The sequence below is a fragment of the Momordica charantia genome, assembly GCF_013281855.1.
Source record: "Momordica charantia cultivar OHB3-1 chromosome 2 unlocalized genomic scaffold, Mcharantia_2.0 BLBB01000002.1, whole genome shotgun sequence".
Classification (NCBI taxonomy): domain Eukaryota; kingdom Viridiplantae; phylum Streptophyta; class Magnoliopsida; order Cucurbitales; family Cucurbitaceae; genus Momordica; species Momordica charantia.
Window position 1 is genome coordinate 1,881,802 of NW_028275160.1, and position 26,442 is coordinate 1,908,243.

The window sequence follows — 26,442 nt, forward strand, 5'->3', positions numbered from 1 at the left end:
CATAGAAACAAGAGTTACATGAAATGGACCACAAATCTTTAATCATAAATAGACTAATATATGTGAATATTTTAGGATGCGTGTATCTACTATTGTTGTAGGCAATATAAGTCTAAATTATAATATTCATTGACAATACCAATGATTGACATAAAAAATGAGTATGGGTCAAAAAATAAATGTGTTTATGGATTACGTAATTATTTATGCACATATATATTTTAAAATAAGGTTTAAAATATTTTTGGGTTATTTTCAAACTTTATATTATATGAATATTTCCTTTATCATTATTAAGACTTTTTTGTTATATATATCCCTATAGTTACGGGAGATAAAGTCTAAATAATAAGGGTCTAATAGACACGTACCTTCGATTAAAATTTTGAAGTAGTCCAAATATCCATCGTGGCTGAACTCAAAAAGAAAGAAAAAAAAGAAGGTCGCTTTGAAAATTATATATATTTTTTAGTATCCTTACTTTTTGCAAAATACTTTTTGGTCCCTAAGATTTAAGTTTGGTGTCTATTTTGTCTCTAGGCACCGTTTCTTTCGTGGAAATTTAAGATTTTCATTGGGCGGACATCTGGGTTCTCACATTTGTGGTGCCCTGATATCTTAAAATGCCTGTAGGGGAGGCATCTAACGCAATGCCTTTTGAAACGTAGATTCTCGTGGACATCCGCTTTTTACATTTTTGCACTTCATTTTTCTTCAATATATTTTCTTTCATCAATTTTCTTTATTTTTCTCCAAAATATTTTTTATTTTACTTTTAAATTTATAATCTAAATAAATTAATGGACCCGTTGTTTAATAAGCAATTAAGTATATTTATACATTACATTTACCTATAAAATAAACTGCAATTAAATTATATAATATCTCGATTTATTTTTAATATTTTGAAGGAATTATATTATTAATAATATTTATTATCATAAATATATAATTTTAAAGCAACAATTTTTTTGACGACCAATATATCTGTGATATATTTCCTCTTAAAAAAATATAATATGATGGTAAGATAAATAAATTTTACCCAAGATAATACCAATTATATGATTGTCTTTTTGGAAAAAATACTAAAGTTGAAAATGAAATATATATTGAATTAATAGGAATTAATTTGTTCTACAAAACAAAATATTAAATTAATTAAAATAAATTAATTATATTAAATAAATTTATAAATTATATGAATATTCGTGAGGGCATTTTCGGAACATTCTATAAATTTAATATCAGACGTGACTATCCAAATATTCCCGAACATCCTTAATAAATTTTTCTACAAAACAAACATGGCTATCTGAAGATGCCGGACATCTAAAGTTCCGGGCATCTGAAATTCCAGGCATCGGTAGATGTCGGACATCTACATTCCCGAAAAACAAACGGCCTCTTAAATTTTAAGCCAATACTTTTACTCCCTGAAGTTTGGAAAAAATTGTCGTAAATAATTTATGAGCTCATTTGATCGTTAGTTAATTAACCGAAAGAATGACGTGACAGTCATTGGTTGATTATGCTTGCTTCTTGGAAAATTGTAAATTTATATTTCATATAGTTTTTTTGCGATTGGACACCATCTTCTTCTTCATTCCTTTTTCTCCTCCTCCAGCGACCAATATCGGTGCTGCTTTCCCTCTCCTTGCTTGTCAATCTTTGTCACATTTTCTATGGTTGTGAATTCAAATAATATCTAATAAAATGGAGTCTTAGCAAATAGTTCAGTTGCATAAAATATATATCTCCGACAAAATATCGTAAATTCAAATCTCACTCCCACACGTTGTACTTAAAATTTTTTTTGGCATTAAAATCAATAATTAGCACAGTAATAATTAATATTAATTTAAGTTTAAATATACTATATGTCAACGTAGAAGCAATTAGATTCTATTAATTTCAACAATAAATAGAGCAATTAATTCCAAGTAAAAATTGAAAGCCAATCAATGCACTAATTAAAGAGATTTGTTTAAGTCCAACGAGAGTGTAGAATTTGTAGGAAATATAATGAACAATTTAGATGAAAAATGGTTAGTTGTGTCGTGGATAGGACACTACCTTGAAAGCAATTTTGACACCACTTTGCTACTACATCGTATGTTGTTAGTTGTTTTCCAATCTTAACACAACTTCGACCTCAAACGTACACTCGTCGGAGACGGATGAAATAAAAAATTAGAGCTCATAATATTTTCATTACAAAACCAATGAAAACAATGTTGAACAAACTTTTTTCCAAAAATCACTTCACAAGTAATCCATTAGAAGTATATAATAATAGAGGAAAGATAAAAAGAAAAAAATAATTTACAAAATTACTGTATGACGTTAAAATTAACTAAGAACATTATTAATAATAAAACGTTTTATAACGTTAAACAAAAATAAATTTCATATATTAATTTAAAATGTATTTAAACACCCGTCTGACTTCTAAATCAATTATTTTCTTTTACTTGAAAGAATAATTTATTTGTAAAACACCTCCTACTTTTGACATTTCCAGCATAATTAAACCTTTAAAAAATATTATTAATGTGTTCAACTATGCCTATGCTTAAGTTTAAAAAAAAAAACCAGAGTTAGATAAATTAATGTTAGATATTTCATTTGTCATTTTAAGTTTGAACCTTTTTTCGATAATTTATTATAATAATTTTTAAAAGAGATAATATTTAGTGTAATAATAATTTATATGAAGATATGGTACAAAATCATAAATATAAATTTATACCTTCTTCTTCAACATCAAATTGGATTCACGATTTTTTTTTTTTTTTGAAACAATATTGGATTCACGATTTGAAATCAAAAAGAAAAAATGGATATACGATTTCAAATTTAAAACCTTCACAACCATTTTATTTTGGTTAATTGCCCTTTTATTTTCTTGTGGGCTTGAGAATACCAGAGTTCATGCATTGGGCTGGGATGTTCATACAACACACTTTTTTTTCTTTCTTCTTTTTTCTTTTTTCTTTTTTTTTAGAAGCAAAACTCAAATGTTCGAGTCATGAACTTGCCGATCCAAATGAATATAAATGTGGACCATGTAATTTCTTAGTTGATTTGCTTCAAAGTTCAAATTGTTTGAATTATTTATTTTTAGAATTATTTAAAAAGTCAAATACTTGTATTCACACATTCAATTAAAAGAAATAGTATAATCCCACTATTTTATTTTATTAAAAAATATTACTCTACTTACATAATTATATTTTGTAAGAAGCCATATTTTATTTATGAGAATTATACTCAATGTGAAGACTTTATTTGCCTATCTTACCACTGACCCACACATAGAATAATGTTTTCATTTATGTGGTGGAAGAAAACAGAAAATATAAATTAGAAAAAACTTTATTTTATTGTTCTACAAAATTGAGTTAATAGATTCCCATCAAACAAAAGGTTCATTGAAAAATTACCAATATTTTAACCAATTCAACTATACATCGGGTGGCGGCCACGTACACCCGACAAATATAAGACACGACAGATGTGAAAATGTGTGGTCAGAAAGAAAAAAAATATCTAAGACGCAAATGGCTCGTGTCCACATCCCCTAAGCCCCACTCCAAATCAATTCTCTTCTCCTCATGGCTCCACATCACAACTCCAAAACCAAAACCAAAACCAAAACCAGCCCACCGCCACCCAAAATCGCCTAAAAATCACACCTTTTTTTCCCTTTCAAATTCAATTTTCTCCTCTTTCTTTTGTAATTTGTACACAAAACCAATGTCCACCTCACAAACTTTTTATCCCCCAAAACGCATCAAAATCACCACATAAAACTTTACCCCAAAACCCATCTCCCAACGTAGACAATCCCCTCACCATTCATACACCAAACCCTCCCTTCTATTTAATTCAATTTTCCTCTCCTCTATATTGTGCAAATTTGAACAACAACCCATCACCCAAAACGCCATGATTCTGCCTATTAACCCCGCCTCCGCGGCTGCTCCCGAGTCGCACGACGGCAGCGGAGTTGAGAAGTTGCTGCAGCCATCGAAGAGTTCTTGCGGTGTCCGCGAGCGGCTAAAGCGGCACCGCGAGGAGGTGGCGGGGAAAGTCACCGTGCCGGAGAAATGGGGCAAGGAGGAGCTGCTTAAGGACTGGATCGACTACTCCGCGTTCGACAGAATCTTGGCCGCCAAGAGAATTGCGACGGCGAGGGCGTCGCTTGCGGCGGAGGGACGGCGGGCAGCCAATTCCCGGCCGGCGTTGAGGGTAGAGAGTAGGTGTTAGTGAAGATTTGATTGTGTTATATTACTTTTAATTACCTTGGGTTCATTAATTAGTGTTACAGAGAGACACAAACGTCACCATACCTGGGCTTCTTGTAAAATGATAAGAGGAATAATTATTATGTTGGGGATTTATAATTTTATTTCCTTTTTAAATTATTGGAGGTTGCAATTATTTCTCGATCTCCTTCTGTAGATCTTTTTATTTGTAATGTGATTCACTTATTCTACAAATAAAATTCTACTGCTCCTCATTATCTTGGTTTAAGTATCTATTTTCGAGGCTGTGACTTCGAATTCTAATATCTAGATATAATATGATTTATTGAGAGTAAAATTGTGTATTAATACATCTACATGTGATGAACAACGTGCATTTGATGTATTTGATGTGAAGAAAATTTGTTTTTAATTTCCTTTTTTTAATTATATAAAAATTAGACATTTAATTATAAACTTATAAAACCAAGCACCCTTTACACAAACTTAGATGAATAAACTTATTTATTTTTCAAAATTCAAACCTGTATTATCCAAATTTTGACGTTTGTAATAGTCGACTTCATAGAGTCAAGTTGATTATAAACCTAAATTAAACATCTATACTCTTGAAAATTAAAGGTGGTTCATTGTCAACATGAGTCTAATTAACCTTGTTTGGTATGTATTTCTGACTTTGTGGTGTATTCAGACTCCTGGTCCCACATTTTATTGTACTCAAAAGGAAATTAAAATTGTAATACACCTTTTACAAGGAGGCTTAATTGTTTCCCCTCGTGGACACATTTATTCAAACTTGAACATTTTGATTTTTTATTTTATTATAATACTAAGACCTGAATCTGGAGTATGATTTTAATCTATAACCCATAATGAGAAGGTACACATGTTTAAGCCTGATTTTTATGATTAACGAAAATATATAAAAATATGGTCCACAATCTTTTAAATAATTCTCACATTGGTGATTAAGTTTCTTAAACTTTTTAATTATGCTCTTAAATGTATTGAAAGTTTTTGTTTTTTAAGTACTTTAATAAACAAAGCCATTAAAATTTGTCATGGAATGTTGATGTGTTATTAAATTATTGTTCTATTAACATATTTAAACAAGTGTGCAGGCCACGTGGAAGAAATTAATTTTGTTCATGAGCCGCTTAAATTTGTTGATGAGTAGGTTGAATTTTTTTCCTTTTTAAACGGTAGTTTGAGTTTCATGTATAAGTGCTACATCAATCTGTTTAAATATGCTAGTAAAAGAATGAATTTTTTTTTTTTGAAAAAGTGATTTGATACATTAGCTTATTGTTAAAAAACTCTGAATTTAATTGTAAATTTAAATACAATCAAAATAAATTGAGCATTAAAAAAATTAATAAAGCAAATTGAAAATCGGACATACTTGAAAATTTTTCTGTTTTATTCGACAATATGGAACATGTCGTTTTTGAAAGACTGACCGTCGTCCGTCAACAAAATTGAGGACAAAAAGAGCGCATCAAGGCTCCAGCTTAAGGCCCATTGGACAATATATTGGGCCGATAGCTAACGGGCCGAATCTCAAAAGCTTCGGCCCATAGCTCTGTGCGTCCAAATTACAGACCACACATATCCTAGGTTTATCACTTGCCCCTCCCCTTTTGGATCGCCTCTCTTCGGTCTTCCATTATATATCGATAATCACTGCCGTCGGAAACCCTAGCTTCGCTTCTTCTCACCAGGTACACCACCACGCTCTTTCAAACTGAGATTTGCCTTTTTTGTATCGTGTTGTTTGTTCTTCCTTAATCTGATATTCTGTTCTTGTTTCTCTTGTTTTTCTTTGACTGGTGCATTTGATTTGGCACAACTAGCTCGTTCGTTTGCAACTAATTTTGATTCGGTTTGTTCTTGTTGTGTTCTTCTCAGCAGTCTGTAGCTTCTCCATAGGAAAAACGAGGCTCCGAAAATGAGGTATGTTGGACTGTTTTCCCATGTATTTTTATTTAATTTTTAGAGTCTACTTGTAGAACACGAATTGGATTATATGCCGGGTTCATAAATTTTTGTTCGTTTTATTTAATCGAGGTAGATTCGGAAATATGAAGTTCCAACATCGGATTTTACTTGGGGCCGTAGTTGTTTGAGTTCATGTGACTACTGACACTGGAGTTATAATGCATTTTTGTGCGTTTATACTGTATTAAGATATCGTTTATTGGAACTTCTGATTCCTGGTAGTGTTCGCCTTATGGGGTTTCTCGGCATTTAATGATTGTAGTTTCGTTGGTTGATATCTGCAGTAAACTTCAGAGTGATGCATTGAGAGAAGCCATTTCAGCTATCTTTGTTGATAGCAATGAAAAGAAGCGTAAGTTTACTGAGACCATTGAACTTCAGATTGGACTAAAGAACTATGATCCACAGAAGGACAAGCGTTTCAGTGGGTCAGTGAAGTTGCCCCACATTCCTCGCCCTAAGATGAAGATATGCATGCTTGGAGATGCTTTGCACGTTGAGGAGGTAAATTTTATATGGTCATAACTTCTTCACTTATCATGTCCAGTAGGCAGTAACTATTTTCCATTTTTTCCTAGTATATCTTGGGTTGCATAGTGTGGCGAAAAGCTTGGCAAACTTTATTCTATGATTTTGTTGCATGTGGCTTGCTGTAGTTTGTGTTGCAGTCTACTCGCAATACTGGGTTTAAATATATACTTGAAAATTTTAAATAGTAATAATGTCTATACGACCATATCATGTTGGTACTCTTTTCTATTTATGTTTAATAGGCATGATGCCGAATCCTCAATGCGTACTGTCAGTGACATTGTACTTAATTTTTTTTTTGAAAATAATGGACTTCTTGGGGATTTCACACATGGAAAATTGAAATTATAGACCGTTGCTCTTCAGCTCTAGCCTTCTACTTAATATTTGTGGGTGCTCTCTTATTATAGGCAGAGAAGATTGGTTTGGATTATATGGATGTGGAAGGCCTAAAGAAGCTAAACAAAAACAAGAAGTTGGTGAAGAAACTTGCCAAGAAGTATCATGCCTTCTTAGCTTCTGAAGCTGTTATCAAGCAAATTCCCCGTCTTCTTGGCCCTGGGCTCAACAAGGCAGGCAAGTGTGCTTCTGACTACTAGACATAGTGAATTTAACCTTGATCTTTTGTTGTGGTGATGCAAGCAAATGATATTTGAAACTTGGCACTTTATATTCCACTTTTTTTTTAGGCTCAGCATGGTCTGCGTGCTTGTATATTTAAAAGTCCAAACTTTTCTTTTGATGAATCTGCTTTGTTGTGTATAATCACTAGAGAGTTTTGTATTTACATTTCCTACCAACATTGACATCTACATTGTCATTACAGGAAAGTTTCCCACCCTTGTTACTCACCAAGAATCCCTTGAGTCTAAAGTTAATGAGACAAAGGCAATGGTTAAGTTCCAATTGAAGAAAGTTCTTTGCATGGGCGTGGCTGTGGGTAATGTTGCCATGGAGGAGAAGCAAGTCTTTCAAAATGTTCAAATGAGCGTCAATTTCCTTGTTTCATTATTGAAAAAGAACTGGCAAAACGTAAGTCGTTGCCCTCACTCTTCCACCGCATCGTTTAATTATCTGTTTTTGACTTATACACTGAGCACTCTTGAGCCTCGCCTCCCTTATTTCACGATGATAATACAATATCATCATTCTAGTTTGATTTTGTGAACATATCAACATGATTTAGAGCTCTCTACACACGAATTCCTGTCCTTTTGTCTAACAATGTTTTGTTCATCAGGTGAGGTGCTTGTACCTGAAGAGTACTATGGGGAAGGCATATCGGGTCTTCTGAAGAATTTTCAAAAACTTAGATAGTACTGTTTTCTCTTTGATTGAAGAACCAGGTTGAGATTATATTTATGATTGAAAATTTTTTTCCTGTTTGTTTTTTGTTTAGCACAGTAAACCATTAGCTGCAAAATCGATAACACTTGTGTTGGGAGTAATGCTTTTCTTTTCACCTTTTTGTTTCATTTTGTGTTCCCCGTATTGTTTTGTTTTAAATTATGTTAATTCGAGCTCATATATATTCCTTGAAAAATATTTTAACGTGTCAAATATAGTTTGCCTGCAAGATCTGTGTTCCAAATGTTGTCAAAACATGTCATTTCCTTTTCGATGTTCTTTTAATAATAAATTTGACTTTCTGGATTTTATTGTTAAATTCTACTTGGTGTTTATATTGTATTAGTTTAAAGGGCTGTATCGAAAAGGTAGAGGCTAGGTTCTTGGATTTTTGAACTGAGTAATCCTTTCTTCACCGTAGAATTGATTGTTACCTCTTTTACAAATCCAATGTTCTTACAATTATCTGAAGTTTATATTGTAATAATTTTATTATGAACTAGATGTTTAAGCACCTTATTCTTAGATTGTATTTCGATGCCCTCTTGAATTCGTAGATGTTTAGTGTATTTGTTAACTACCAAACATTTGGGTGTTTTTTTACAAACGTATTTTTGGTTGGTGGTAACAAAATCAGAGCTTTTTTACAAACGTTTTTCATCAAGTTTTTTTAAAAACGTAAATACAAATATTAAAATGGATTTTTTAGTCATTGTTTTGTAATTATTCTTATAATTAGTATATATTTACATTTCTAATCATTAATTTTTTGACAGAAATAAATATTGTTCCTAATGTGATAAATTTAATATCTATATAAAAAATAAATTAGCAAGATATCTTAACCAGGCGTACTTGCTTTTGGTGATAATTTTAATATATTCAATGCAACAATCTATTATATTCAAATATAATATTGAATTAATAACCCAACAACATTTTTTAAATTACTTGTTTAAATTATACATAAAAGACATAACTTTCTAAATGTTTAATGACAGATGATTAGAATTACCTAAGCCGCGTTGGAATAATTGTTTCATTTTTAGTTTTTAAATTTTGTATTTTTAATCATGCTTGTTTTTTACACTTTCATTAGCAATTTTTTAGGTAAATTGGGGTTTCTAGTCCCATTATATAACTCATCTGGATTTTTGACCCCTTATCCCTATTGTTCTAATTTGTGATCCCTTTCTACTTTTTGTCTTTGTAAAATTACCAAAATATCCTGTAAATGCAAAAAACTGGAATTAAGAGGGAGATAACGCAAAAAAAAAAAATCTGGAATTTGGGATCCCGGACCGGGATAGGAGGATCCCGGTCCGGGTTAGAAGGATCCCGGTCCGGGATTGAACCATCCCGGACCGGGATGGCAGAATCCCGGACCGAATAGTAACCTGGTTCGGGATTTTCACTCTTTTTCTCTCCTCTCCTCTTGGCCCTATTGGTATCAATTAAATCTTGAGCATTTAATGCAATATTGTCCCAAATTTTTTGTAATCATAACTTTTTTTGTAATTAAATTTGTCCAAATTATGCAATTATGTACGTTTTTTTTATTTTTTTCCATATTAAACTTTTAATTTACTATTTGAGTTAGATATTTTTTTTAGAAGTTAGATTTTTTAAGGTCGGAATTAATTATTGTGAGAAATTTGTGGAGGGAATAAAGATTTGTAAAGAGATTTGTGGAGGGAGATGTTGATTTTGAAACGTGAGGGTACTACGGTAATTTTACATTTAAAAATTATGAAATTATTAATAAATAAGGAGGAATGGGGTCATAGATTAGATTTTTTCAAAATGAGGTCATAAATCCAAAGTGAATTATGAGAGGGATCAAAATTTCAAATTTCCCCAATTTTTTTACCTCCCCTGGAAATATACTTGAATTCTTAACCAAATTTTAAAAATAAAAATCAAATGTTGAATATGTGTATAAAATCCACATAACAAAACAAAATTAATTAGCTTATAAAAATGCGAAATATCTCTCTTTTTTCTTTGGAAGATGCTAAAGATATTATTAGCTTATATACAACTACCTTCTCATATATATACTTTTTGAAAGAAACAAAACTTTATTAATTATAAATACCATCATGGGTTACATGGAAAGAACTACCTTCTCATATTTATCATGAACTAATTTGGCCTCCTGTTTAATGCTTATATCACTCGATTACTACAATTTCAATATCCGTAAGTGATGAAAATTGTTGATAACTAAATGGAATTATTCTTATACAAAAGAAAAACTAAATAAAATTATATTTCCAAAATGAAGCAGTAAAAATTAAATTACAACTTTAACAGCTGTTGACCATTAAGAATTATTTTCCCGCTTACAAATTGGATCCCACATATTATTATTATGCAACTTGCAAAATGGTAATTGAAAAGTACCAAAATAAGAAATCAACAAAAGAAAAAAAAGAGAGAGAAGGGCACGATTTCATCATAGATAGCAAAACAAAACCTATACTGCCTAAAAAGAAAGGATTCGATTTATCGGCACGGATTGTGCTTCCCCTTCTATTAGCAAAAGGGAGTAGAAAGAAACAAACAAAGCGCTTGGAGAATTTGCAGCGAACAACAGAGACTGAACAAAGCTATTTCTTCTTCTGTTCTTTGATTTTCATCTCATTGCATTGTATTGACGATTGAATTTGAAGACGAGGAATCCCTCTGCAATTCCGATGCTTCTTTCATGGCCGCCCCCCGCTGTCTTTTTCAATTTCTGATTCTCTCTCCCGCCCACTTCTCCTCTTCACCTCCTGCACTTCTCAGCTGCTTCCATTCTTCTTTGCGGAGGTTTTACAAGTTCCGGCTACTCTAGGCTCGACCGCCCGTTTTTCTGTTTCTTATTTTACTGGGTTTTATCGAACCTAGGGTTTAGGGCCAGGGCTCTTCTGGTCCTTCATTCTAGGGTTCTAGGCTGAGAGTTTTGTTTCTAGCTGGACGGTTTCAACGTTTGTCTTTTTTTGACACTCGGTCAAATTTCCACTTATTATTGTGTTTTGAAATTTGGGTTTCTCTAGGGCTCTGTTTTACGCAATTTTGTTTTCTAGATCAGTGCTGAGTTGTTTTATTTTGTTGGAAAACAATGAATTGGCTACAAACAGCCTGAGGGGGAGGGGTTGTAGCTGGGTTCCGACGTAGAGATGATTGCAGAAAAACCTAGTTGGGTTAGGCATGAAGGCATGCAAATTTTCTCGATTGATGTCCAACCTGGTGGACTGAGATTCGCCACTGGAGGAGGTGATCACAAGGTAAAATTTTCCTTTTTATCATTTTTTACTCTTGTTGGTGGCGAATAAGAACCTGGCTAATATGGAAGGACTTCTATTGTTATTTATAACTGGTACTGAGAAAAATGTATACTTTTTCCAATTAGCGCTGGAGCTATGGCACACCATCATTATCCTTTTACTTTATAGTTGATGAGAGTGGTCTAGACCGTATAAACTTGTGCGAATTTCTTAAATTTTGTTTTGCTTTTCTCTTGTTCTCTTAGATAATCCGGAGAAAACTATAATGCTTGTTGAAGACGATCGAGTTGACTCTGTAGTGCATGTTTCGTGTCTTTGAATAGTGGAGTGAATTTGAATTGAAAATTTCGTGTCTTACTGCTCCCGTTAACGCTTAAAAAACAGAGGTCAGCCTGTTTCCCCTTCTCCTCAACATCAAAGTTTGTTACTTCATCTGACTAGTTGTGGTCTGAGGCCCTGGCTTTCTCGTTATGTATCTCAGCTCTAGATGAGTGGCATCCCCATGACTTGCCATTGACTTCATAGCACCTCCTCTGCATGTCACCTACTATTAATACCTTCTAAACAATGTAAACCCATCTCCACTATTGTTTTGAACTCTGATTCTGATTGTCACAGGATTGAGTTTAACTGTCGGAGAGTGCTTCTTAACAGCTCTCATGAGAGTTTCCATATACACATGCATGCGTCTCAAATTGTGTTGTATTACTAATGCAGTTTTGTTGAAGCATGGTTGGCAAGTATAATTTTTTGATGTGGTGTTGGTTGTGATATGTGATTGCTGTGATTATAATTAAATTCAATTCAGTAAGCCACTAAATCACTTACATCCTAGTTACATACTGTACTTCTGTAGGTTCGGATATGGAATGTGAAATCTGTTGGTAGGAACTTAGAAGATGATGCTTCAAATCAGAGGCTTCTTGCAACTCTTCGTGATCACTTTGGGTCAGTTAATTGTGTTAGATGGGCTAAGCATGGGCGTTTTGTGGCATCAGGGTCTGATGATCAAACAATTCTTGTACATGAAAAGAAACCTGGTTCAGGGACCACTGAATTTGGAAGTGGGGAGCCCCCGGATGTTGAAAATTGGAAGGTTGCTATGACTTTGAGAGGGCACACAGCTGATGTGGTAATGATTTAGCTTTTGATTATGGAATTTATTGGATAGCATATTAGTCATTCATATCTTAAAACTTATTCGATGATCTGATTTGTTCATGCGGGATTTATTGCATTTGATCGAGTTTAAATTTTTTGAAAAAAATAAGTATCAATTTGGGAGCATGGCGATGTCTGTTTTTCATAAACTGTTTGTAGTTGTGGGTCGGTTATAATTTCCAGTTTGCTGACTCATTGACATATTTAATCCATCCTGATAAGTGCGTTACTGATGGCCCCATTGATTGCATCTAACCTGGGAGTTATATTTAAATGCATGAAGTAGGTGGATCTTAACTGGTCTCCAGATGACTCGATATTAGCAAGTGGGAGTTTAGATAACACAGTTCACATATGGAATATGAGCAATGGCATATGTACAGCTGTTTTAAGGGGCCACTCTAGCCTGGTCAAAGGAGTTGCCTGGGATCCCATAGGCTCTTTCATAGCCAGCCAATCAGATGACAAGACAGTTATTATATGGCGAACGAGTGATTGGAGCCTTGCTCACCGAACTGATGGCCATTGGACAAAATCTGTATGTTTACTTCATTTTATGGATGGAAAATTACTTATAATTTCAGGCTATATTTATGTTCTTGTGTTTTCTATTTTTCAGCTTGGATCTACATTTTTCCGGCGTTTAGGCTGGTCTCCTTGTGGACATTTCATCACTACCACTCATGGTTTTCAGAAGCCCAGACATTCTGCACCTGTTTTGGAGAGAGGGGAATGGTCTGCCACATTCGATTTCTTAGGACACAATGCTCCTGTTATTGTTGTGAAATTCAATCATTCTATGTTTAGGAGGAATTTAACTAATGCTAATGAGATGAAGGCTGTACCTGTTGGTTGGACAAACGGAGCTTCAAAGATTGGAGGCAAGGAATCCCCATCATATAATGTGATTGCGATTGGGAGTCAGGATCGCACCATAACTGTATGGACGACAGCAAGTCCTCGCCCTCTTTTTGTTGCCAAACATTTCTTTACTCAAAGTGTTGTTGATTTATCTTGGTATGTCTCTTAAAATATACCTATATCATGTTATTGATTTGAACATCCTGTATAAGTCTTCATCTACAACACCTTCATTTGTTTCTACCCATAGTTTTTGAAATTTCCTATTGGAGCAGGAGTCCTGATGGATATTCACTTTTTGCGTGTTCCTTGGATGGGTCAGTAGCAACTTTCCATTTTGAGGTGAAAGAAATTGGACAGAGGCTACCTGATGCGGAGCTTGATGAGATAAAGAGAAGTCGTTATGGTGATGTTAGAGGTCGACAAGTAAATTTAGCTGAAACTCCTGCTCAGCTGATGCTTGAAGCAGCTTCATTAAGGCAAACCCCAAGTAAGAAAGTGGTCTCAGACACTCAACCAAACCAGACACATGGAAAATCTTCAGTCGATGCGAGGGATGCTACAAAGACTTTGGAGGCCCAAGTTGACGATTCAAAGAAGGGTGGGGGGGCTGGTGGGGATGGTTTAAATAAGGTAACGTCAGCTTCCCAGAAGATTTCTAGTCCTGTGAAGCAAAGAGAATATAGAAGGCCTGATGGAAGAAAGAGAATTATTCCAGAAGCAGTTGGAGTGCCTGTTCAGCAGGAAAATAAGTCTGGTGGGATTCAGAGCAGTAATGCGCTTGATTTCCCTTCTATGTCATCTGACCAAAAAAAGGAAAATAATGGTGTTGCTACCCCTGAATGTGCCAGGGAAACTTTCGTGAGAGGAATGCCTAGCAAACATACTGATTTAAAGGAGCGTTCAGGGGTCACTGCTCGAGCGACAATCACTGAGAGTTTAGTCATTGAGAAGGTTCCACTCTCTTCAGGTAGGGATGCTGACATCATAATGGATCATTCTGGGAATTTGAAGGCCTCAAATTCATTGGCCACCTGTAGTTCTGTTCTGTCAATTAGAGTGTTTGATAAGAAAGAAGGGGAGGGTAACGAGCCAATTTGCTTAGAAGCTCGACCAAAGGAGCATGCTGCAAATGACATTGTTGGGGCTGGAAGCACATCCATGTTGAAAGAAACAGTTATTTCTTGCACCAAGGGATCTAGAAATCTGTGGTCTGATAGGGTCTCAGGGAAAGTCACCGTTTTGGCTGGAAATGCAAATTTCTGGGCAGTAGGGTGTGAAGATGGATGCTTACAGGTAGTCCTGCCATCCTCTCTTCTTTATTTAATATTTAGTTACAATTATTGTTGAGGGGCTCTCTATGTGTTTTAATGTATATTAGTATATTAGTTTTATAATTCCTGTATCATTAGGCATTTTATAAGTGAAATTGTTGGGTCTTGAGTTTATTGATCAGTGTGCTATTAAGTTTGCCAGGTACACTAAGATTAAGTAGGAGAATGCACCGGATGATATGCCTGTACCATGTATTATGTGGTACAGTTGGACTTTCCTCGATAAAAGGAACTATGGTTATTGTCATTGAGCCAAAATTTTCTTACATTCTTTGCGGTAGAGCACTTGCTTAATGCTTCATTAGATGATTCAGTTAGCCTTATTCATATTACCCTATGCTGTCAGAACTCAGAAGTAAAGACAAGAGAGTTTAATATAACAATAAAACACTAATCTCTCGTTTCCGTTTATGTTTTCTACTGCTTCCCTCTTACCCTATGCTTCACCTCCGGCTCCACCATTATTGAATAAGTTTTTTTTTTTTTTTTTTTTTTTTCTTTTCTTCTCTGTTCCTTCCATTCATCTGGGGCATCTTAAATTTGCTAGTGCTCTGTGTTTGTGAAACTCATGATGGTGTAACTCAAAATAAGAAGTATTTTATTATCCTCAATTGTGTTTAGAGCAGGGTTATTTTTTTTTGGGGGAGGGGGGTGTTGGGAGATTAACCAAGGCTTTAACTAGTTCCTAAAGGCCACGGTTAAATCATAACAACCTATTAAAGCCAATGGCTATTTACCTTCAAGTAATTTGCTGTTAGTTATTTCTTAACATCATTTTAAAGCCGATGGCTACTTAAGCTTAAGATAACAAATAAAACTTATTTATCCATCACCTTTCTCTAGGTGGTTCTTTTGTTGGGCTGGTTTTTTATTTTATTTCTCCCGGTGGAAGCTTGGTCTCTCCTTAAAAAAAGAAAGAAACAAACCCTATCCCTTTAAGTAATCTTAAAATTTGGTTACATGTTTTAATCCTTGTGTAGGTTTATACCAAGTGTGGTAGACGTGCTATGCCAGCTATGATGATGGGATCTGCTGCTACATTTATCGATTGTGATGATTGCTGGAAATTGTTGCTGGTGACAAGGAAGGGTTCCTTGTATGTGTGGGACCTGTTCAACCGTACTTGTCTCCTTCATGACTCGTTGGCATCGCTAATTCCTTTGAACCCTAACTCATCTACTAAAGATTCTGGTAACATTCAACCTTTGAATTATTTAGATCTAGGAATGTTATTATTTCCTAGCGGCAGGCTTATATCAAAGTTTCTTTCTATTTATTTTTGTCTTTTCCTTTCTCATTTTATTGGATGGCTGAAACTTCCACTATTTCAGGCACAATTAAAGTTATATCTGCCAAGCTGTCAAAATCTGGATCTCCTCTAGTTGTTTTGGCCACTCGCCATGCTTTTCTCTTTGATACAAGCCTTACGTGTTGGCTGAGAGTGGCAGACGACTGTTTCCCTGCCTCTAATTTTTCCAGCTCTTGGAACTTGGGTTCAATTCAGAGCGGAGAGCTTGCTGCACTTCAGGTTGATATCAGGAAATATTTGGCTAGAAAGCCAGGTTGGAGCAGGTCTGTACTTAATTTTCATCATAGAGTTCTACAGCTTCAAGATTTTGGGTTCTGGCGGAATTTCACTTTTTCTGGAACAGAGACAATTCGTTTCCATAATCATGATATTGATCCCAACATGTTTGGTTCTTAATGACACATGATAAATTTGGACGGAAGACGGAGTTTTCAATTTCTTATTATTCTTGAGGTTCCTAAGTAGTTTCTAGATCTTGTACTTATTTACATAATTTTGAAGTCAATTTTATGAATTCAGTCTTTTCATTCTAGGGTGACCGATGATGGAATGCAGACACGTGCTCACCTAGAAACTCAGATGGCATCGGCACTAGCATTGAAGTCACCCAATGAGTATCGCCAGTGGCTTCTATCATACATACGGTTTCTGGCAAGGTGATTCTCATTCAGCATAACATCTTTGATTTGATTTAGCACATATTCATGTGGTTCATATCATTTGATTGCAAATGTTCCTCGGTGCTTTATTGCATGTAGTTTTAGGAACAGTCTTAAATTAATGACAAGAGATGTGGATACAATAGGCAGATCTGTGATAGTGGTTGATACATGGGTTCAACACTTTTTTCTGTTCTAGAGTTCAAAATTCTCGGGTATAAGAATAGTTACATGATGTCTCTTGATTTGGGAGGGGTATTAGGCCCGTCCCTCTTTTTCCTCTTAGGTGGGATTTATGAGTAGCTATACTTTATGGTTTGTATGGATAGATGATGTTATTTATTTTTCATTCAGCAAATCTTGTAGCTTTTCAGTTTCATGCCTATAATTGGTATTTTGAAAAATGATCACAGAGAAGCAGATGAATCTCGGCTACGTGAAGTTTGCGAGAGTTTACTTGGACCACCGACTGGGATGGCTGGAGATGCACCAGCAGATATAAAGAATCAAGCCTGGGATCCTTGTGTGCTTGTAAGGCTTCGTTACCCATCCCGACAAATTTCATCTCACTCAAACTGATACTCGCATCCCCCAATTTGTTGTTTGCATTGAAGTTCTCTAACTTGTGTATATTAATTTTGCTTTTGTGAAATCGTTGATGTAGTCCCTCCCCGTGTTCAATTCTTGTGTCCTTTTCTTCATTATATATTTTTTTGAAATTATTTTGATTGGATGGACAAGTCACGAGAGAGGAATAGTGATAATTCTTTTGCGTTGACTGGTTGTGATCAACTCTCTTGGCACATGTTAACTTTTTTATGTTTAAATCTCAATCATCAATGTGAAGAGTTGACACACTCAATATCTTTTGGGTTTTGAATTAAGGTCATATATCTATACAACGTCTTAAGGGTTTTTTTGATGAGGTTTCTTGGCTCTAAACAGTTTACGTTGCTCACAATTTTATATTTATACAGGGAATGAGAAAACATAAACTTCTAAGAGAAGACATACTTCCTGCCATGGCATCAAATAGAAAAGTCCAGCGGCTGCTCAATGAGTTCATGGATCTCCTCTCCGAGTATGAAAATGCTGAAAATAATGTTGAGCCAAAAGCTTCCCTTCCGTCGACATCATGCCATCTGGAATTAGATAATGAGCAGTCTGCTCCACAGCAAGCAGCAGATAAAATGGAATCTGACCCCCCGACAGTGACTCATCCAAAGGATTCCTCCAAGATGGTAATGGATCAAACAAGTTTTTCTCCACCAGTAGATCAGGGTGATCTGGGCCAGCCAGTAACAGATCAAGTTAACCTAGCATCAGAAGCGAAAGGCTGACTGTTCTTGTTGACCCCAACAGATCACATCACATTTGAAACTAAATTCTGCAACTGACATTGATTAAGCTACGTATGTATCACACCAAGTCGTGTTCTTAACGTTCATTCTTGATCTAGCCTGCCAGTCCCCTATACATATATGCATGACAGAAGCTTTCCATCTTCGTTAATCTTCTGCTTCTTGGACATTCTTTCTCACTACCACATGTCTGAAGTAATAGTTGTGGTTCAAGAGTTGATTCTTAGGATGGTGGCAAGAAGTGAGAAATTCTTTTTTCATTTAACCTTCTTTTTTCTACATTTGTACAATGTTAAAACATAGTGTCTGTTTAGATAACTGAGCCACTTTTATCACCATGTGAGTGTGACGTAGATTCCCAAGTCCAAAGATATCAGTACGACATCGGTTCAGCCAGGGGACCTACTATGTTTAGATGGCCAAGGTCTCCGCAAATGATACAGATTTAGCTACACATATTTGTATGATATTGTGTTAAATGTAGATCTTGGATGCTTGTACGTTCAGATTAGAACTTCTATCTATATCAACCGTGCTTCTGAAACTGCTTTTGAATCTTTAATCAGCTAATTAAAGCTTTGAGCTGAGTTGCAATGCCATTCTCCTGCTTGTTGCCTACTTTTATTAACCTGTACTTTTCAGTTTCCATAATGTGTATTTAAGCAGGAACAGGGCTAAGGAGGAAGGAAAATTATTGGCAGCACTATCATGATTTTGATGGGTTGACATCAAAATAGAGGGTGGGAGGACATTGCACTCTATTATCATTGGAAGTCATCGAAATTATTGAGGTACTGGAAAATTTGAAATCTTCTATTGTTAATACAAGTCTGGTTTCGTCTGAGATTTTTCATGAAAAAAATAGTTCTATGATAGGTTGCTTCTACTCTTGCATCACTACTGCCATTCATAACAAGGAAAGTTTTTGCTTTGTTTATTTGTTTTATTTCTGTCAAACGTCTCTACTTTCTTCATTACTTTTTGGTAACTTCTTTTGTCGTTTGTATCCCTCATTCTTATAAATCCTACCAGCCCATGATATGGTGTGCATCAATACAAATATTTATATTATAGGTGTAAGATAGTAACTACTGAACATCAATTGGTTAGAATATCTGTGTTTGGGTTGTTGGTTTAAATCTTTTTTTCTTCTTAGTAATATTCCCAAGAAGTGAGAAAGGGAACAACACTTCTCAAAAGCTTAGATAGATATTGACACCTAACCTATAATACTTTTTATACCCATTTGGGTCACTTCACTTTGTCATTTCTGTTTCTGCACATGAATAAACCTAGGCCTTTCTTTTATTTTCTTTCATTTCTATGGATTATTTAAGAGAAATTTTAGAACTTGTGATCTCAATGTCTTGGAAGCTAAGACATACTATATTCATGTCTGTTGGCTTATGAAGTATGAACTATGAAGTATGAACAAAGATATCGATGATTACTTTACTTCATATTGCCCATAAACACACAAACCTAACATTCTTACAAAATTTGGGCATGTTTTGCCTTCTTTCCCTTCTTTCTATTCTTACAAAAAAGCATATATATTTTTTAATAAAATTTTTTATTTTCTCAATAATAATATGATATTGTTTACTTTGAGTTTAAGCTTTCATGGTCTGTGTTTTTGTACTCTATCTAGAAAACGTATAGAGAAGGCCGAGAGGCTGCGTAGACATAATGATTTTGATATTGCTTGCTAAGAGAAATAGGCTATTCCATAGTTCCACAATTGTATGAATCTATAATATTGTCCATTTTAAGCCTAATCTCATATAATTTTACTTTTAGGGTCTACCCAACGTGCTATCATTACTTACTAAAAATCTTCTTCACTTCTAATCAAAGTGGGTTTACGTTCTCTTTCTCAACAATTTTTAGCAACATTAATCCGACAAAATTCAAAGCCAAAAAAAGTTTTCAAGGACTTTAAAATTCAAGCTTCTAAAGCAATTTGTTTAGTTTAAACCATTAGGTGGGAGTGGTACTTGAAAATGTAGAAGAAAGTAGAAAGGATTGTTCAAAGTTGTGCAAAGCAAAGAAAACTTCATCAATAATCTTTCTTGCAGAGTGTGACACATGTTTTAGAAAGATTATTACGACACCCAATTTCTATTTTTTTCACCCATTTCTCCCTCATAAATTATGGTGTTTTTGTTCAAAAATCTACACTTTATGGTCGTGATGAGCTCATGAAATATTTTAGAGGACCACTAAATTGTTCACCTAATATCTTCCTCTAATTTCCCCCCCAATTAATGCCAACTTGTAACAACTTTAGGATGCCCATTAATTATTTTATTTAACCCAGTAAATATTTTCAATTGATATTTATATCTTTTAACATTTCATTTTCATAAAATTTTACAGTTGGTTATAGTGTCAGCTACATAACGAGTCTTGGTTATAAGGATCAACTAGCGTAAGCCACATGACATGAGATAAAAACATAAGGTCAATTTAACAAAATAAAGTGGAACTTGCAACATACACTCTTTACCTCATGTTCCACGACAAGAAATACACAAAATCATAATTGACATAACTAAAACTTTTCAAAGTTCATCGACAAAATAGTCATATATCCGTGAAAGTTTATGAACCCAATTCCTTTCTTACAAAAATAAATCGCCACAAAGCAAACTTCATAAAAGGAAAGTGACATAAATTTTTTCATTAATATGGCAAATGTATATTTAAAGTTAGACATAAATTTGATTCTATAAAGGGAGAGATGGCTTCTGATAGAAAGGTCAAAGCAATAAATATAAGAAAGAGAAATTTTTGGTTGCCTTTTTAGTTCATAGTTTGAAAGAACAGTCTTAAATTTCTTGGTATGGCCTTTCGGAAATGTGAAATGGGAGAAATTTAAGCCAACTATCTGTCTCTGCCTGCATTCATTATATTTCCAGCAAGCTACTGTGGGGGCTAGCACATGACACCCCGAACCGACATGGTCGGTTCGAAAAAATTTCTAATACTCCGATAGTACAACTTGAAATCGCTACGACTTCTTTACTCACACTACGAACACGAATTTTCCCTGTTCATTTACTCGCCTCTAACTAATATTTTTATTTATTAAATTATAAGTTATTGTACTTTGACTTTGGTTCATTTTGGTCTCCATATACTTTTAAAATGTTTATTTTGATACAGATACTTTTAACTTTTGTTTCTTTAGTTTTTACTATGTTTTGGTCATTTAATTTTAAAAAGTGACCAATTTAATCTTTATTTGTAAAATTTTAACAAAAATTTTATAAACAATGAAAATTGTTTAATACAAATTATTTATGGCTACATCTCAAGAAATTAAATGAAGTGTCATGCTAAAATTATACTGGAAAAAAATGATATGAAAATGAAAATGAGAGATCAAAATGATAACTTGTTAAAAGTACAAAATATAAAAAAGTACGTTTTGAAATACATGGATCAAAATAATATTTAAACCTAAATTATAAATTTGTGCTTAATAGGTTTTTTTCCCTTACGATTTAATGCTTATACATGGGTTGGCTAATTTTCGACAAGTTTAGAGATTTAGAGATGTAAGCACTAGAGTATAACGAGTTCTTCAAATATTTATATAAAATATTTTCATAGAAATTAAATAGAAACAAACTATTAAGTTTTAATGCTTATCAGAAACTTTTTAAAATACAGAAGTAAAACTTCCAGCACCAAACTTTTAATTTAACTATTTATTTTTATTCATTCAAATTAGTTGATGAGTCAATAAAATGAAAATGATTTTATGAATACAAAATATCTATACATGTCTCACATCTCCATGCCTACAAAACTTATGGCAGGGGGATAGGGATCGATATTAAAAAAATAATATTACATTTAATGTCATTTATATTTAATTTGATCACCGTTTAATATTACGCACCTATAATAATATGATATTATACGTCGATCTTAAACTTAAATATGCATGATTTTATTTTTAGACTTTTATCTACAAATGACTTCCTTACGACTTTTGGTCACTACTTTATTAATTACACACCATCAATTATATTGTGAAATTATCTTCGCAGCCCAACATTAAAATGTTGAAAATTATTTTTGTATTTGGTTTTTCAAGGATTAGGTTGGTTTTTTGGTGAACTCATAGCTTCATTTAATTTTTTTTCTAATCTATTTAGAAGCAATTTTAAATTCTTAACCAAAATTTAAAAGCAAAAAGACTATTTAAATTTTTTTTTAATTCTTAAACATTTTCCTATAATTTCAAAGATGTGTTTAGTTAGGTGGATAGTAAAGCGTGGAAATGGAAAAAAAAAACTTTATAATTAAGATAAAAAAGAACAAATAACGAAAACAACATGTTATGAATACTAATTGGAGCAAAATAATGTCTCTAGATCTAGTGACATAGAGAAGATGTTAAAGTCGTAAAATTATATTATATTTTGCTCAATATCTTAAAATTATATAGAAAATTATCAATTAATCTCTAATATTGATGTCAAACTTTTAATCGTAGAAATATCAATGAATATATTATTTCGTTATAAAAGTTTTAACTATTGAGATATTCATAGATATATATATATTTAAAAACAATGTTAGATGAATTTTCCATTTCCAGCCAAAAAATGGAAAAAAAAAGCTTCCATATTTTCATGCAAAGAATCATTGGTACGATTTAAACCTAACCCATAAGTTGGGTGGTCTGTTTCCACGTGGAAGTAAAATACATTTGAACACAAAAGACAGAAAGTTGCTGTATAGGCTAATATATTATTATTTGTAGCCTCCGACTCTAAGAGAAAAGTAAATGTCTTGAATCGTTGACAAATTCGTGTGTTCACATTATTCTAACTTTGGGCACGTTTTAATTACGCAGATTTAAGAGGCCGTGTGAATACGAACCTTCACACGGCCGTATGAATATTGATGCCTTAACCAGTTGAACTATATTCAAATTCCCGTATCATATTCTATATATATATAGGAAACCAGAGTGTTTTAAAAAAATCGTCTACATATTATTCATCAGAAATATAATATATCTCTCTCTCTATCTCTCTCATGGATGAGTCAGGCAATAATGGAGGAATTGAGTTTCTGGAGAACAAGAGCATTTTGATCACTGGGGCTACTGGTTTTCTAGCAAAGAGTATGTATTATTACATGTAATTATGATTATTCTATGTGATATTGTAGCTTTTTTTTTTCTCCTAAAGAAAAACTTGTAATCTATAGAAGATGAAAATTGTTCAAAAAATAATAATGTGGGATATTTTTGCAGTTTTGGTGGAGAAAATATTGAGGACTCAACCCAACGTGAAGAAACTCTATCTACTACTGAGGTCTAGTGATGAGATTTCAGCCGTGAAACGTTTCCATAATGAGGTAATTAGTTATTTAATTAGTTGCTTATGATGATCTAAAACCATGACTTTATATTATTATCATTTGTTAACACAAACTATGTATTATTGTTTGGTCTTTTAATACAGGTAATTGAGAAGGATTTGTTTCAAGTGCTGAGAAAAAAATGGGGTGCAAACTTAAGTGCATTGATTTCAGAAAAAGTTTGTGTGGTGCCTGGGGAGATCTCACTCCCATGTTTGGGAATGAAAGATTCAATTCGGGTTGAAGAGATGAAGCGTAAAGTAGAAATAATCGTTAATTTAGCTGCAACGACCAATTTCGATGAAAGGTACGGTACATGCTAAAAATTTAAAATATCTATGTCAATGAAAAAGTCGTAGATATTACTAAAAGTTGAAGACGGAGTATTTTATTACAAAAAGTTGTCTGTTTTTCTTTGATAGATACGATGTAGCACTTGGGACCAACACTGTCGGAGCTAGAAATGCTGTAAGCTTTGCAAAGCAGTGTTGTAATTTGAAGCTTCTTGTTCATGTATCCACTGGTTAGTACATCTATATCATAGTTTATTTGATTATTCCAGCTTGAAAAATCCTCCGTTTTGGATCTTCAAGGCGAAATATTTACTTTTATACTAATTGTGATCGGATGTGCGTTTTTGTTAGCTTATGTTTCAGGAGAAAGGGAAGGACTTATTCTAGAAACTCCGTATAAATTGGGAGAGTCGTTGAATGGCATCAAAGGGCTGGACATTGAAACAGAACAAAAAGTAGTGGAAGAGCGATTAAAACAACTTAAAGAGAATGGTGCTACGAATGAATATATAACTCTAGCGATGAAAGATTTGGGCCTCGAGAGGTATATAATTAGTAAAGCATAATGAATTTATTTATTTTATTAATTAATGATAAATATACACTAAAATATTTGAATTTTTGTTTTAATCTTGACTATGATAAGGGCTAAGATGTATGGATGGCCAAACACATATGTATTTACAAAAGCAATGGGTGAGATGTTGGTTAGTGATCAAAAAGACGATCTTTCTTTGATTATCATACGACCAACCATAGTTACAAGTACTTACAAAGAACCTTTTCCGGGTTGGATTGAAGGAGTCCGGTACGTATTTTATTCTGAGTATATCTTTCAAATTGGAGTGGTTAATTAGGTGAACCACCAAAACAACCTTTTAAATATTTGTCTCCTATTTTAATGATTTTTTAATCTAGTCTTATTCTTTTGAAACTTAAATCAATACTGAGGATTTGTAGCATTTTTACAGGACCATCGATAGCATTACTCTAGGATATGCTAAAGGAAAACTAACTTGTTTTCTGGCTGGTACTAATTCAATCATTGATTTGGTGAGATCAACGTGATTTGTTTTCTAATATTCATCTCTTTTTAGTGTTAGAATCTTTCTCTGTATATTTTTTGGGAGTGAATAAAAAGTTTTGACGTTTAGAAAAATGCAGATCCCGGCAGATATGGTGGTAAATACAATTTTAATGTCAATGGTAGCTCACGAACTCCATCCATCTAATCAAACCATATATCATGTGGGTTCATCGGCAAGAAATTCCATGAGAAATATTGATTTTCAACGCTTTAACTTTCAATATTTCACCAAAAACCCATGGATCAATAGGGATGGAAATGTGGTTAAGGTTGGAAAAGTTACCGTATTTGAGAGCATGACCAGCTTCCGTAGATATATTGCCATTCGCTACTTAACTTTTCTCAAGGTACATTGTTATCATCAACCACCCTGAAATTTCTATTCTATATCTTAAACTTAGAAAGTTTTCAATTTCAACCCAACTATGTCAATTTGAACCTAACCTAACTTAATGATTAAATCTCAATTCTAACCTTTGTTAAACTAGAAAGAAAAGAAAAAAAAATTTATATGGCGATACCTCCTAAATCAACTCTAGTTTTTTTATCTTTATATATAATAATTAATGACATCATTTATCTTTTTAATAATTGAATTATGAAGGGATTGGAATTTGCAAACAAGGCATTTTGCCACTCTTTTCAAGACAAGTATGTTGAGATGAAGAGGAAGTTCAATTTGGTGATGCGACTCATCGAACTTTATCGTCCATATTTATTCTTCAATGCTGTGTAAGTGAAGTTTTTTTTGTTTAAATTCTATTTTCCATTCTACAAGTTTCTTAACATTTCATTATATATTATATATATAAATTTTATTTATTTATTTATCTTACCTACTCATTTATTGATATGTATTATTTTGATTTTGGATGTACAGTTTTGATGATACAAATGCTGAAAGATTGAGAAAGGATATACAAAATAAAGATACAAAAACCGAGGCGTTATTTTTTATGGATCCAAAGGCTATAAACTGGGAGGATTACTTCATGAATGTCCACTTGCCTGGGCTTGTTAAACACGTCATCAGATGATTCTAATTTATCTGAAATAAAATTAATTACTTGTTTGATTGTTTCCTAATTGAATGTTTTTTAGAAAAAATTTAAATTAAGATAAAAGTTATGTTTGCTATAAAGTCCTGTGGGGGTAATTAATTATTGCATTGTATTTTTAGCAAAGGAAAAATCTATCGACATCAAAGGCAATAAAATTACATAACCAAAGTTATTGATTCTCATGTGTAGGTTCAAATTTCTTACTCTAAAAAGAAATAAAAATTTTGTGGTATTGTTTTTGTTTTTGTTATTTCCATGATTTTTAATAATCTTGGGATGAGTTCGATGATGATTGAGCCCGTCTATAATTAACAATTCAGGAGTTAGATGAGGACGAGAACGTAAACATATTTATCGATCACTTGATAAATTTTGAGAGAAAAAAATAAGGTTACTATTATACTATAATATATTTAATTAATATTCAAAGAAAACTAAAAAACAAAAATTATGATAGTAAATACCAACACGGCACGATCATCACTTAGGTAAATACTTATAACTTTTTTTCC

At 33.4% G+C, this 26,442-nt stretch overlaps 4 protein-coding genes across 7 annotated transcripts; all 4 read left to right on the forward strand.

Moving 5' to 3' along the window:
- The first annotated feature begins 3,951 nt into the window (after positions 1-3,951).
- Positions 3,952-4,272, forward strand: LOC111020610 (protein BIC2). Its single transcript, XM_022297312.1, has one exon. It carries the CDS (start codon positions 3,952-3,954, stop codon positions 4,270-4,272), a length of 321 nt encoding a protein of 106 aa, XP_022153004.1.
- Positions 4,273-5,877: 1,605 nt separating this feature from the next.
- LOC111020664 (large ribosomal subunit protein uL1) lies at positions 5,878-8,275 on the forward strand. 2 transcript variants are annotated; one of them, XM_022297380.2, is made up of 6 exons: positions 5,878-5,992; positions 6,180-6,224; positions 6,554-6,773; positions 7,211-7,376; positions 7,627-7,832; positions 8,041-8,275. In XM_022297380.2, the coding sequence occupies exons 2-6, from the start codon at positions 6,220-6,222 to the stop codon at positions 8,092-8,094; spliced, it is 651 nt and encodes a 216-aa protein (XP_022153072.1). In that variant the 5' UTR covers positions 5,878-5,992; positions 6,180-6,219; the 3' UTR covers positions 8,095-8,275. The 2 variants fall into 2 exon arrangements, with proteins under 2 accessions (XP_022153072.1, XP_022153073.1); XM_022297381.2 differs by having other exon boundaries at positions 6,183-6,224.
- Positions 8,276-10,589: 2,314 nt separating this feature from the next.
- Positions 10,590-18,648, forward strand: HIRA (histone chaperone HIRA-like protein). Of its 3 annotated transcripts, XM_088120673.1 has the most exons (11): positions 10,594-11,419; positions 11,665-11,805; positions 12,276-12,551; positions 12,867-13,118; positions 13,200-13,597; positions 13,717-14,737; positions 15,756-15,966; positions 16,107-16,347; positions 16,618-16,740; positions 17,157-17,274; positions 17,721-18,648. In XM_088120673.1, exons 3-11 carry the CDS (start codon positions 12,522-12,524, stop codon positions 18,081-18,083), a joined length of 2,757 nt encoding a protein of 918 aa, XP_087976799.1. In that variant the 5' UTR covers positions 10,594-11,419; positions 11,665-11,805; positions 12,276-12,521; the 3' UTR covers positions 18,084-18,648. The 3 variants fall into 3 exon arrangements, with proteins under 3 accessions (XP_022153080.1, XP_087976799.1, XP_022153081.1); XM_022297388.2 differs by lacking the exon at positions 11,665-11,805 and having other exon boundaries at positions 10,590-11,419; XM_022297389.2 differs by lacking the exons at positions 10,594-11,419; positions 11,665-11,805 and having other exon boundaries at positions 12,410-12,551; positions 12,864-13,118.
- A 4,445-nt stretch (positions 18,649-23,093) lies between these two features.
- On the forward strand, positions 23,094-26,025 carry LOC111020669 (fatty acyl-CoA reductase 3). Its single transcript, XM_022297391.2, has 10 exons — positions 23,094-23,250; positions 23,383-23,486; positions 23,594-23,796; positions 23,912-24,012; positions 24,134-24,326; positions 24,429-24,590; positions 24,754-24,835; positions 24,947-25,216; positions 25,474-25,601; positions 25,750-26,025. Exons 1-10 carry the CDS (start codon positions 23,163-23,165, stop codon positions 25,904-25,906), a joined length of 1,488 nt encoding a protein of 495 aa, XP_022153083.1. The 5' UTR covers positions 23,094-23,162; the 3' UTR covers positions 25,907-26,025.
- Positions 26,026-26,442: the final 417 nt, after the last annotated feature.

Bases quoted from the DNA above. Each gene is read 5' to 3' on its own strand.
- LOC111020669 (XM_022297391.2), top strand. From the start codon at position 23,163: ATGGATGAGTCAGGCAATAATGGAGGAATTGAGTTTCTGGAGAACAAG. The intron at 24,327-24,428 runs GTATATAATTAG...GACTATGATAAG, and splicing joins AAAGATTTGGGCCTCGAGAG to GGCTAAGATGTATGGATGGC. The intron at 25,602-25,749 runs GTAAGTGAAGTT...TTGGATGTACAG, and splicing joins TATTTATTCTTCAATGCTGT to TTTTGATGATACAAATGCTG.
- HIRA (XM_022297388.2), top strand. From the start codon at position 11,312: ATGATTGCAGAAAAACCTAGTTGGGTTAGGCATGAAGGCATGCAAATT. The intron at 13,119-13,199 runs GTATGTTTACTT...TCTATTTTTCAG, and splicing joins ATGGCCATTGGACAAAATCT to CTTGGATCTACATTTTTCCG. The intron at 16,348-16,617 runs GTCTGTACTTAA...TTTTCATTCTAG, and splicing joins AGAAAGCCAGGTTGGAGCAG to GGTGACCGATGATGGAATGC.
- LOC111020610 (XM_022297312.1), top strand. From the start codon at position 3,952: ATGATTCTGCCTATTAACCCCGCCTCCGCGGCTGCTCCCGAGTCGCAC.
- LOC111020664 (XM_022297380.2), top strand. The intron at 7,377-7,626 runs GCAAGTGTGCTT...TTGTCATTACAG, and splicing joins CCCTGGGCTCAACAAGGCAG to GAAAGTTTCCCACCCTTGTT. The intron at 7,833-8,040 runs GTAAGTCGTTGC...TTTGTTCATCAG, and splicing joins TGAAAAAGAACTGGCAAAAC to GTGAGGTGCTTGTACCTGAA.